Here is a 13,409-nt window from a genome sequence, read left to right as displayed (position 1 = left end):
AATCTAAAAAAATGTATTCTATTTTAAGATTTGGGACTTAAGTCACACATGATCCCATCCAAATCACATTTTATTAAAAGTATAGAAGTTGTTTATTTATTTATGCACATTATATACCTGAATATAAGCACTTCATTGCAAACAATATACAAAATAATAAATGTTTTAAACGCATTTCAAACAGTAATTATGTTAGCAAATATGTAGTGTTTTGCTCTTGAGTATTGTTTTTTTATCTTCAATGCTGAGACTAGTTAGAGACAGATATATTTGAGCTCCTGCACTGATCAAACAATCATTGTGCAGGATGTTGCAGGATTAGAGTTCTGAATCTGTTCTTAAGATCCTCTAGGGGCAATATAAAAACAAAGTAGGCAAAATAAACCATCTTTTAAATATAGGGAGCTGTAAATGAGCAATATAGTACCAAGGCCCCGATGAACACAACTTTTGAACCACTTGATCAATTTCTATAAAGTAGGTCATTACTTCCTGTTTATGAAATCCCCCAGTGAGCATGTAAGGACAGATAGACAGACAGATAGATAGCCATAACTTACTGCTAACACTGTACTCGTAACACTTTTAAACAAAATGTGTTATTAATTTGAGTCACAAAGATCAATAAATAGTTTGCACTTTATAAAACCATGACACTTTTCTATTAGGTATGGTCTTATTAAAGGAACATATTACTTATAAATTGTTAATCATGTTTTTTATATGTTTGTATGATAAACATGCTACAATCTTTTTGTTTAAAGAGAAAAAGAAAAAGATTAATAAAAACTGCTAAATTTCAGGTGAAACCAGAAGTACTTGATTGTGTGAACCTAGGTCCTGGTAGTCTATTGATCATTTGTAGCTCCCAGATAAAAAAATATGTTGCCTGTAATACATTATATAAATGTATTTATGTAATGCTGTAATACATTTTGAAACATTATCTTTAAGATACAAGAGATTATTACACTTGTTACTCATTTATAACTGTCTGTAATTGGCCTCAGCAGAGGAGATAAGATACAAGACTTTAAATCTAGGTTGGTTACAGCATGACTGTACCCATTATTTTATTGAGATTACACGCTGAAGGGAAACAAACTGCATCTCTATATTATTCTGTCAAATCTTTGCTTTGAATATATCATTATATCTAACATTTAGTGTTTTATCTCCCTTTAAGTAAGTAGAGTTATTTACTTGTTACTTATATCTGCTTTTATGTGTAAGATATGCGTGTGAGTGCATTAGATGTGCTGAACGGAATCCAGAGAGATGTTCATTAGTTGAAATGGAAACACGCTGTAATCACATACAATTTTGTTTTATCTTTATGACTAATATAGTGAACTGTAAACAGTAAAATGACCCTTCCTCTGCTTTACAAGGAAAATTTAATATAAAATTCATGCTTCAGAACTACGCTCTGGCTAAACCTTCAGTACCAAAGAAATTGCTGCATTATCCATTTTTTTTTACAAGTGTTCCCTAATAAACAAGTATATTTGCAATAATTAAATAGACACCATAACATACTAAGATACCCACATCTTTTTCGGCCCAGATTAGCTCAGCGGTGGTTCCCACATTTCATTTAGTAGATTCATTATTTTGTCTTGATGACATCATGGTTGCCAGGGAAACAGATGGGGCAACGGTAGAGATAAGGAGGTTTCAATGCACGCCACTGCATGGGATCCTCACATTATATAACATACCATGTGCTTTGTCTGGGAAGTGTGTGATACGGTGGTGTGGGAGTTAAAGTGAGGCCTATTGTCAGAGAAGTCTATGTAAGCTGGGGAATTAGCCTTTTATTTACTTTCCAGGAGAAAATGTAAGGGCAGAAATGTATATTATTGAAGTCACTCACTGTGAGGTGTCTAATGTCTGACATCAGAATTTTTTTTTTATTATTATTTTTAAATAATGTCCTCAATTCACTAAAAACTGAAATGTGTGGCAAATATCTTATTTTCTACAATAAACCTGGAGATCTTTTTCAACATTGTACTTAAAGGGATACTAAACCCAAATTTCTTTCTTTCATGATTCGGATAGAGCATGCAATTTTAAGCAGCTTTCTAATTTACTTCTATTATCAATTTTTCTTTGTTCTTTTGCTATCTTTATTTGAAAAAGGCAGGAATGAAAGATTTGGAGTCCGCCTATTTTTTGTTCAGTACCCTGGATAGGGCTTGCTGATTGGTGCCTGCATTTAGCCATCTAATCAGCAAGCGCAACCCAGTTTCTCAACCTAAAATGGACAGGCTCCAAAGCTTTTATTCCTGCTTTTTCAAATAATGATTGCAAGAATATGAAGAAAAATTGATAATAGGAATAAATTAGAAAGTTGCTTAAAACTGCATGCTTTACCCAAATCATGAAAGAAAACATTTGGGTTTACTCTCCCTTTAACTATTTTTGCATTTCAAATTTTAAAACGTTCTCTTTTGCTGGAAAAATAGATGATGGGGATATTTTGTTCTGTAATAAATCAATTTTTTTATGTTGGGCTCTTGGATTTAGTTGTCCCAATCTCAATTTCCTGTAAATTTAGGGATTTCCCATTCCTGGCTACATTTAGACACCAATTAGCAAGCGCTACCCAGGTGCTGAACCTAAAATGGGCCGCTCCTAAGTTTTCATTCCTGCTTTTCAAATAAAGATACCAAGAGAATGAAGAAAAATTGATAATAGTTGAAAATTAGAAAGTTGCTTAAAATTACATTTTCTATCCCTTTAATTTTCATTAGACAACCTGGCTCTACCAATTAGTTTGTGCTTTATCCAAATGTAGACTTTCTTTTATTAAAGACAATCACATATCTTTGCAGAATGTCTTTGCTTTTCTTTCAAGATATTTTTTAAGGCATCATTTTCAACCTTTGCCTTTCATCAGGGAGTCTCCTCCTTACAATATGGCCCAAGAACAAAAATGATGTATCGAACGATATATATTCCTATGCCGTATTATGTATTAAAAATACATAGGGCTGGGCTGTAGTCCTGAAGTGTGCATTTTCTTAGAAGGTAATTGTGGTCTCTTTATTCCACCATCTGTTCTGGTAGTTTATGTCTGAGCCCTCTTAATTAATATTCAAATCAAATAGTATAAACATAGGTCAAGGTTAAATATTGTAATGTTGATTTATAGACCTCGGCAATATTTATCTGGGAAACATGTATTACCAACAAGAATCATATTCAATTTATATGGAAATTCATTTTTTTAAAAACATGGATCATTAACATTGCTCCATGAATATATTTTAATAGAAATTCTACTCTCTCATGCTTTTTGCACTACTTTGCACTTTTTGATGGCACCGTATACATCAAAAAGAATTGAAGTAAAGCCCCATTTTAACCCGTTAAATGTGCTGGCGAAAGTGAATCAGCTATATTGACGGCAGGATGTGTGCCTATATATGTTCTTCTGTCAAGTCAATACCTTAAAGATGCCTTACACGCCGCTGGCAGAGGAAGGGTTCATTAAATTAACATCAGGTCTCTTAGTGGACGGCTTCAGAGGCAGTTGCCCTGGAAACGGCTTTATTAAACAGCTGCCCTAACGATGTGGGGACAGGCGGGGGGGGGGCAAGGGAACAGGGCTAAGAAAGACTGTGAGACTCTGAAAGTCAGTGTTGCTCTTTGAAGATAGGCCCCCGACTGCGTTGGGCTTACTGTCGCATCCTTCTGACAAATTCTACTGGGCTTTCAAGTGTAAGAAGTGGACCATGGGCTGAGTTTTCTGTTGAAGTGGGATGAGCCAGTTTGTATATTCTTCTGACCTTCAGCGAATGTCCTTAGGACAATATTTCTCAGGTGCAATACAAATAGATTGTCAGCCTTGTAAATAGCAATAAATGATGAACAATTGAAAGGGCTAGACATTTTTTTGTATGAAACATTTATCAGTTGCTACCTCCCACTTTAGTGACCAGCATATTAACCGCTCATAGTTCTTTCCATCTAAGACCCTCTCTTGGTGCCAGAAGGCTCCAGGAAAAGATTATTACCCACTTATTGTAACAGTAATTATTATTAGCCAGCATAATGGGCATTTCACTGGCAAAGGCCAGAGTTTAATCTGCTCTATTGTGCTCTGTGTAAAACCTCAATAGTGAGCTATAAAAAATCCAGACCAGGGTGCAGGAAAAAAACTGCAGTCGTAAATATACAGTCGTTACAGGTGCCTTCGGTACTAACAGGATCTGTAATTTTATAAAATGTAGTATTTTATCATTTTCATAAGGCCACCAGTAGTAGTTTCTTGAATAAATGATCCCTTACCCCCTCTCTGTCAATAATTTACTACCATCCACTGTTGCAGTTTTGGGCGTTGCTTCTTTTCGACCTTTATAAACCATCTCTTGGCTGTTACTATAGTGTTTGCTAGTTGTATAATATCTTCCTGCTTTGTGATGTAATGTTGTATAGAGCTTCATTAAATCTAAATTACATTATACAACTTGTGGAAAGTATGTCAAGCCTTTTAAGGGTGGTGTAGCAAATTCTTATTTGTATTGTGATGTTTTTCTTTCATGTAATTAGCAAGAGTCCATGAGCTAGTGACGTATGGGATATACATTCCTACCAGGAGGGGCAAAGTTTCCCAAACCTCAAAATGCCTATAAATACACCCCTCACCACACCCACAAATCAGTTGATCAGATTTGCAAAGCAGCAACTTGGTCTTCTTTGCATACTTTTACTAAATTCTACCATTTTGATGTGTTTCTTCTTCTGAAGCAGTTTTTGGTAGAAAAGTGCTTCAGGCAGCTGTTTCAGTTTGATTCTTCTGCTTATAATTTCAGTTTTTTTCATTATAAGATTTAAACTTTATTTTGGGTGTGGATTATTTTCAGCGGAATCGGCTGTCTTTATTTTATCCCTCCCTCTCTAGTGACTCTTGCGTGGAAGATCCACATCTTGGGTATTCATTATCCCATACGTCACTAGCTCATGGACTCTTGCTAATTACATGAAAGAAAACATAATTTATGTAAGAACTTACCTGATAAATTCATTTCTTTCATATTAGCAAGAGTCCATGAGGCCCACCCTTTTTGTGGTGGTTATGATTTTTTTGTATAAAGCACAATTATTCCAATTCCATATTTTTTATGCTTTCGCACTTTTGTCTTATCACCCCACTTCTTGGCTATGCGTTAAACTGATTTGTGGGTGTGGTGAGGGGTGTATTTATAGGCATTTTGAGGTTTGGGAAACTTTGCCCCTCCTGGAAGGAATGTATATCCCATACGTCACTAGCTCATGGACTCTTGCTAATATGAAAGAAATGAATTTATCAGGTAAGTTCTTACATAAATTATGTTTTTTCTTATGTGTTACATGTACAAGTATCAAAACCCAAAGGTAAATAAGGATGTAGGTTTTTGAGATACTAATAAAAAATAAAACAGCTTTTGGGGGGTGGGGTAGTATTATTAAAACACAATGACGAGCGGACAGCTTCTCAACTTGAGAAGCTGTCCGCTCGCCTTCGCTGCATACGGACAGCAGATCTGTTCATTCGCTGGCCCGTATGCATCATTACACACTCCGATGAGTGTGTAATGCCCGCCCCTTCCCTCTCGCAACCAGTCGTGCCAGAGAAGGGACTGTCAATCACTGAGAACAAGTGAGCTCTGTGATTTCTCTTCGCCACCTCAGAACACTGCTTCTTAAATTGCGGGAAGTAGGCTTGCATGTGCAAAACTGCCCTTTAAGGGCTCCGGAGCAGCTTACGATGCTTCGTACATGGAGCCCATGATGTTAAATGGATAGTAAGCATTAAAGGGCATGAAACCAAACAATTTCTTTCATGATTCAGATAGAGCATGCAAATTTATACACCTTTCCAATTTACTTCATTTATCAATTTTCTTCATTTTCTTGGTAACTTTTGTTAAAAAGCAGAGATGCATGCTTAGGTACCTGCCCATTTCTGGAACACTATATGGCAGCAAGAATGTGATCCAAGAGCCCTAGATGGCAGCACTATTTCCTGCCATGTAGTGATCCAGATGCCTACCTAGGTGTCTCTTCAACAAAGAATATCATGGGAACAAAGCAAATTTGATAATATAAGTCAATTGGAAACTTTTTAAAAATGGTATGCTCGGTTTGAATCACAAAATATATTTTTGGGAGTTTCATATCCCTTTAACAGTTTAGAACATTCATATAAAATGTATTGTTGAATTTGTACACTTTTGCTAGAAGGATAATTAAAGTATCAACAACACTTTCTAAAAGGTACATTTTTTTTAGATAAATATTATTTAAAATTCATCAGTTGAATGTAAGCGATATAAAACATCAGTCACAATTTTTTGTTGTTGCTATAATTGCCCAACAATGTGCATAAGAGTGAAACGTTATAATATACAGTCATGCATTTATTATGGAGCATTCCTCACTCTAATTTGATATTTGTCGGATTTAAACTAAATGCAGTGCTGGTTATAGCTCATTTTTCCAATTAGGCTCTGGGGCTTCAGTTTGACAAGCTAAATATAATAAGATTCAAACCATAAAACAGTATTATAGAACAAAAGTTACAGTTATGTGCAGTCAGGATGTTTTTGTAGCAGATCGGTTTATAAGAGCATAGCACGATCTGCTTCAGCATTTAGCAGTTTGACTAAAACTAGGGTAATATTCACTACACTGGGAGTTTTGCCTCCAATTAAATAAATCCACTAACATATAAGGGTTAAATGACCATTTCACATAAGAATCCATTTTTTATTTATTTAATTTATTTAAAATTCTATTTTTTCTTTTCTTTCGTGATTCAGATAGAACATGCAATTTGAAACAACTTTCTAATTTACTCCTGTTATCAATTTTCTTCGTTCTCTTGCTATCTTTATTTGAAAAGCAGGAGCCGGACCATTTTAGGTTCAGCACCCTGGATAGCGCTTATTGTTGGCTACATTTAACCACCAATCAGCAAGCGCAACCCAAAAATGGTCTGGCTCCCAAGCTTTGCATTCCTGGTTTTCATATAAAGATAGCAAGAGAACTAAGAAAATTTGCTAATAGGAGTACATGAGAAAGTTGCTTAAAATTGCATGCTCTATCTGAATCATGAAAGTAAAAAATTGGGTTTAGTATCCCTTTAGCCAAAAATAAAATGTATATACTTCAGTATGACTTAATTAAAAAGTTCAAATGAGTTTAAAACTACAAATAGGGGCTCGTTTATTAAGTTGTTTTTTTTTAATTTTTCTATTTGATAAAGGGAATTACAAAGTAAAGGATAGTTACTTGTTTTTTTGGAAAGAGAAATGTTTGTGTGCTGAATAAACCTATATTTTTTCTTGTCAGTGTTGTTGAGGTTTGTCTCTCTTCCCTAATAAAGCTAGTGGAGTTTTTTGGCAGTTTTCCCACCAGTGAGCAGATGGTACCTAGGTATCCTCTGAAAGTTTCAACTTTAATGTTATTAGCTGTTGCTTAAAGGAACAGTCTAGTCAAAATTAAACTTTCATGATTCAGATAGGGCATGCGATGCAATTTTAAACAGCTTTCCAATTTACTTTTATCATCAAATTTGCTTTGTATTCTTGGTATTTTTTGTTGAAAGCCTAAGTATGCTCATATGCTAATTTCTATGCCCTTAAAGGCCGCCTCTTATATCAGGGCATTTTGACAGTTTTCACAGCTAGACAATGCTAGTTCAAAAACTGCTTTGGATGTAATAAGTGCTTGGAGGATCGCTGGTCTTTTTCTGATGTTTTGAATGCTAGTTAATGCATGCTGTGTATATAAAATTGTGCTCACTCCTGTGGAGTTATTTATGAGTCAGCACTGATGGGCTAAAACACGAGTCTGTCAAAAGAACTGAAATAAGGGGGCAGTCTGCAAAGGCTTATATACAAGGGGTAAAAAGTAGGTAAAAAGTATATTAATATAACCATGTTGGTTATGCAAAATTGGGAAATCTGTAATAAAAGGATTATCTATCTTTTTAAACAATAAACATTCTGGAGTAGACTTTCCCTTTAACATTTTGCCAAGTGCTAATTTCCCAATGCATAGTAGAATATACTTGCCTTCAATGTTAATTTAAAATGAAAACCCACAGTTTTTACCAGTCTGGGAAAAATCTGAACAGTGAATTTTTTGTTTGTTTTTTTCTTTATAAAGAATGAAGTAGGATCATTCTGTACATTTCACAGTGCCATTATTTACATTGGGAATGACAATAATATGAATCATGTTTACTGATATTTTATATTTTTGGCAGTCCCCTTATTAATCGTCCACCCTTACCAACTGTTTTAGAATCTCTGAGAGAATGTCCCCATGGTCGTAGCATGTTGGCCAGCATCTGACGCTATCATTGTCACAATGGGCCGCTGGGCTAGTATAAGCCTTGGTTCGGATGGCTGATTTAATCCATCTCCAGACAGCATGCCAGCCTCCCACCCCCCTTTCTCCTCAAACACTCCACGTCTCTCTGCATGATACCGTGTTACAATCAAATGGCTATTCAAAAATGCAAATCCCGCCACGTGCAGACAGGATGCAAATTATCAAACTCCCTTCTTTTCCCCAAAGGCGATATATTTATAAGTGAACGCCAGAATCTGTAAGACTCATTGCGGATTTTTTTTTTGCCAGAAGGATTTTGTTTCTAAATGCTGCCAATGTTGCTGTGTGTGTGTGTATATTGGAAAAGAGCTTTATGTCCAGAGTGTTAATTTACCTTTTCTTTGCTTTTTTCCCCCCTCAATATTTTCTTTAGTGATTTGTGATGGTAAATAAAAAAGGAAAAACTGATATTAAAGGGACAGTATACACTAATGTTCATATAACTGTACGTAACAAACACTGATATAAAGAAGAATATGCACAGATACTGATCTAAAAATCCAGTATAAAACCTTTTAAAAATTAATTAGAAGCTCCCAGTTTAACAATGTTGATGAGATTAGGCTGGGCCACTCACTAAAAGGGGCTTGGAAAGAAAAAATAGCAGGCACTCCCCCCTTCCCTGCATACAAAAGATAGATTACACAAACAGGAGCAGCAAAACTCTGTAAACGTGCGTATACATCTGAAACTTTGGGGCTTGGTTAGGCATCTGAAAATCAGCACAATGTTATTAACAAAATAAGCACAACTATACATTGTTACAAAAACACTCCCAGATGGGCTATATAAATGTATCATCTACAAAACATTTATGCAAAGAAAAATCTAGTATACAATGTCCCTTTAAGAACTTTGGCCAGCTCCCTACCTTCTGTGATTGTTTCATGTTTATCAAAGGTACCGAAAGTGCAGAAAGAAAATGCTCTAATGTGTAAGAGTGTTATTATTGCCCTATTGCTTGCATATAATTATCTTATTAACCCCTTGTGGTTAAACACATAGAACATCAGCTAAAGAGCATAATGCACTACTGCTAGCTGAACATATCTGGTGACAAAGGCAGCAACTCACCAATTCTTTGTGCACGTGCAAATTTGGATGGAGTTGCTGTAGAGTCTCCCAAAGTATCCAAATAAACAAATTTCAACAGCACTGTGCATGTTTATTTGTCTTTATTGTTCCAGTAAAGAAAAACAAGCACACATGGTGATGTTGGAATTTGTATATTCGAACATAACAGGTGAGCCAATCACAAAAGGCATATATGTGTAGCCATCAATCACCTGCTAGCTCCCAGCAGTGCATTGCTGCGCCTGAGTATAGTTGCTACCTCGGCCATGTTATGAGTTATGCATGCTGCAGGCGGAACATGTATTGTCCCTCTTGACATCACATGAACAGCAATACACATTACTCCCTACAAGCCCTACAGCATGTGTAACTCATAAGTGTCCAGGAAAACATGGCCGAGGTGGCAACCCTATTCCTCAGCCTATCTAGGTATGCCAAAAGAACCAAGTAGTAAATTGAAATGTCTCTTAAAATGGCACGCTCTATCTGAACAATGAGAGTTCATTTTGTCAGTACAATAAACTTGATTTGCTATTCTAATCAAGAAATAAGGGAATTGCTGCTTCTGATGATGATGGTGAGGAGATTCAAAACTATTTTTTTTTTCTTTCATGACTCAGATACAGCATTCAATGTTAAACAGTTTTCCAATTTACTTCAATGATCAAAGTAGTTTCATTCTCCTGGTATCCTTTGTTGAGGGAGCAATGCTCAAAATCATTAGACTTTTGGATGTTCACTTTTAATGTATTACATTTTAACATGATATTTTTAATAAATTTTAATCTGCTAGACTCTTTAGCAATAAAGTCGATATACAAAACAGACATAATCAATGGATGAACAAGCGTATATGGAACTCCTGTGGCACACTGGGAACATAGAACAAAATATGCAAGAGTCTAGACTTTAAAGATTATGAACTGGTTTTGTGTATCTTTATTTTTCATCCTATTAAATCATATTGCTTCATTTTTATTTATCAAAATAGCTTGAGAAGATATGGAATTTATGTTATAACTCATTATAATAGAGAAACCCTTGGATATGAAAGCTTTAAACAGCAATATCCATAAACCACAAGAAAAAAAATATTGGCTTTACCTAGTGCTAGCAGATGGAGATTCGCTGATCCTGTATCAAAGGCTCAATCAAAGGAAAAACCGCTGCAAGACAAACTGTGAAATTTGTTAGTACAACATTAGAAGTCAGAGCATGGCAACAATTCGAACTTCCCTATTTCTCTAGTAAAATTTCTCCAGTCACGTTCTGACATCTGATATTCATTTTTAAAGAGACAGTAATGTTTTTTGCTGTATGTTAAAGTGTATTTTTTTATTAATTATTTTTTTTATTATAACCTAATATGTGTTGGGGAAAAAAATACTTTTTGATTTGTTTTACTTGTGGAGGTGTTTTCCTATTAACCAACAGCAAAAGTAGTCCTTATCAGCCAGTCAGTTGTTCACAAACAGGCACTTAACAATAACCCTTTCTTGACCATTTGACATTGTCTACTTCCGATGTAAACAAATTGAAATATCGCGATTGTGCATGCGATCGCGAGATTTCAATGATGGGATTGGGTGTGGGGGGGCAAGATTACAACGCTAGGTACGCCCACCATGCCTTAATCCCACTCTGGAAGCGCCGTTGGCTTTAGTACGGCAAAACGGCTAGGACGTCCCATGCTGTCCTAACGGTGCTAAAGCCCAGCGTAGTTAGAACGGTATGGAACGTCGGGAAAAGGTTAAGTAGGTTTTTAAAACACATATCTTTTAATATGTTTCATATTTTTTACTTTAATGGACCATTAAATATAGTAGAACTGCATAATCAACAAGTGAGTAGAGTATTTAAAATGAGAAGTGATTTCAATGATGGGATCAGGTCAGGGGGGCCTGCGATCCCAGTTAGGAAGCCGTTATGTCTGCTGTACAGCCAAACGGTTACGATGTTCCATGCCGTCCTAATGGCGCTAAAGCCCAGCATGGTTAGGACGGCATGGAACGTCCTAAGGGCGTCAAGGGGTTGAAGCCTCCTATTTTTCTTTTGAGTGATCATGGCTTTGATTACACTTTTATTAAAAAAAAATTGTTTTACTCTAACATGCTAAATATATTGCATGTAACGACACCAAGAAAAATTTGAATTCTGTCTAATCTGTATATCAACTTGCTGAATTATTGTTTTGATCAGTATTTGATTTGTTCCAGAGTTTTAGACAGATCTGCATATTGTACTTCTGAGTCAGTTGTAGCTAATCCATTGAAGATGAAAACCTCCAAGATAATGTTTTCTTATTTTATTATCTAGTGTTCTGTTTATGCTAATTTATTATGTAAAATGTTATGTACTTTATTAAAGCTATAACTCAAATTAAAATGACTGCAAGATGTTCACTCTCCACTCTGTTCTCTCTAGTGTGCGGGACAGTGATAGGAAAAATTGACAATAGCTGTGAGAATGATGATTGGATACAGTGACAGAAGGGTAAAGATAAAGGACATTGAGAGAGACAAATGACAGAAAAAGAGAGTGAATGAGCAGTAATGTAGGTCAATAAAACACATAGAGCACAGCAAGAGGTATCAGCATAGAACAGGGTCACCCTTAGCATTTGAGCTAGCATTTTATACTCTGCTGCTGGTATTAAAAAGTCATTGGAAACACATTAAGGGGAAAACAATTTTTACAGTATACTGTCCCTTTAATGATATACTATCTTATGTATGTTTTAGTCATTTCAGTGTATATGTACTACTGTTTAATTAAAGGAATATTGTTTGTTTTGTTCCACTAGATCCGTGCGGATGGTCCCCCTCATGGTGGTATTCAGTATGAAGTAGTCACTGTGATGAGAGACGGAAGCCCGATCCTGAGGGATATGGCGTTTTCTACGGATAACAAATATCTCTATGTCATGTCAGAGAGACAGGTAAGGACAGTGGTGTTGTTGTCTTATTTCAGGGGGGAACAGGTGCAGCTGCTGCCAATACCAGCTGTATAAGTGATTCTAGTATCTGTTTGCATTGCTGAGTTTCTTTTTAATGGAACAGTAATCGCTTTTTGAGATTTTTTATAACTTTAACCATAGGCGTGTGCAGCATTCTGCATTATGGTGTGCACCCACTGTACTATATATATATATATATATATATATATATATATATATATATAATATGTTAGTGTACATTTACCATGACCGGGCATATATACATGTATGTACACGCTTATATATACACTTACACACTCATGCACACTGATTATAAACACATATATACACATACAAACTCACTCCCCCTCTCATGCTAATTCTGGTGCGCAGCGGCAATGCACTTTAAGTAGAGGGCGGGAATATGACAATGCGTCATATCTAGGGTTGCCACCTCAGCCATGCTTTCCTGGACACTTATGAGTTCCACATGCTGCAGGGTGTGCAGAGGGAAACATGCATTGTGCTGCTGGTCAGCACACGAATAGTAATCCTGGGCAGCACTATTCATGTTCCTCCTTGCACACCCTGCAGCATGTGTAACTCATAAGTGTCCAGGAAAACATGGCTGAGGTGGCAGCCCTAGTCATAGTCCCTGCTTCTGTCATTGATTGGCTGCTGCGTGGCTGAAAAGTCCTACAAGGAAGCCTGGCAAAACAAAAGCCAAGATCTGGCAAGGACCTCTCAAAGGAAGGGGTGGCATGTGACAGGCTTTGACCTCTCTACCAGCCCTTTGAAACGCTACAGCACTCCTCTGGCACTGTGTACACAGGGGGGGATTAGAGTGTGCCCAGGCACACCCAGCACATGTGCAGTAACTCTCCTTCAGATAACTGCAGTTCCAAAATGGCTGCACCCATAATTATAGAGGGCGTATGTATTTTACTTTTTCTAGCCATGGCTCAACAGCCAGCAGTTTCTAACTAGGCGCAATGAATTTGTGTATAAG

General features: G+C 36.3%; 1 protein-coding gene across 2 annotated transcripts in view; it reads left to right on the top strand.

Moving 5' to 3' along the window:
• PLXNA2 (plexin A2) overlaps positions 1-13,409 on the top strand; it is a 458,521-nt gene that overhangs the window by 191,048 nt on the left and 254,064 nt on the right. For both annotated transcript variants that reach the window (XM_053706686.1, XM_053706687.1), the window contains one exon: positions 12,269-12,403. In XM_053706686.1, coding sequence (XP_053562661.1) covers positions 12,269-12,403 — 135 coding nt within the window. The remainder of the gene's footprint in view (positions 1-12,268; positions 12,404-13,409) is intronic.

This window comes from Bombina bombina, chromosome 3 (genome assembly GCF_027579735.1).
Source record: "Bombina bombina isolate aBomBom1 chromosome 3, aBomBom1.pri, whole genome shotgun sequence".
Taxonomy (NCBI): Eukaryota; Metazoa; Chordata; class Amphibia; order Anura; family Bombinatoridae; genus Bombina; species Bombina bombina.
Note: the sequence above shows the minus strand (reverse complement) of the source record. Positions and strands in the feature narration are given on the sequence as shown.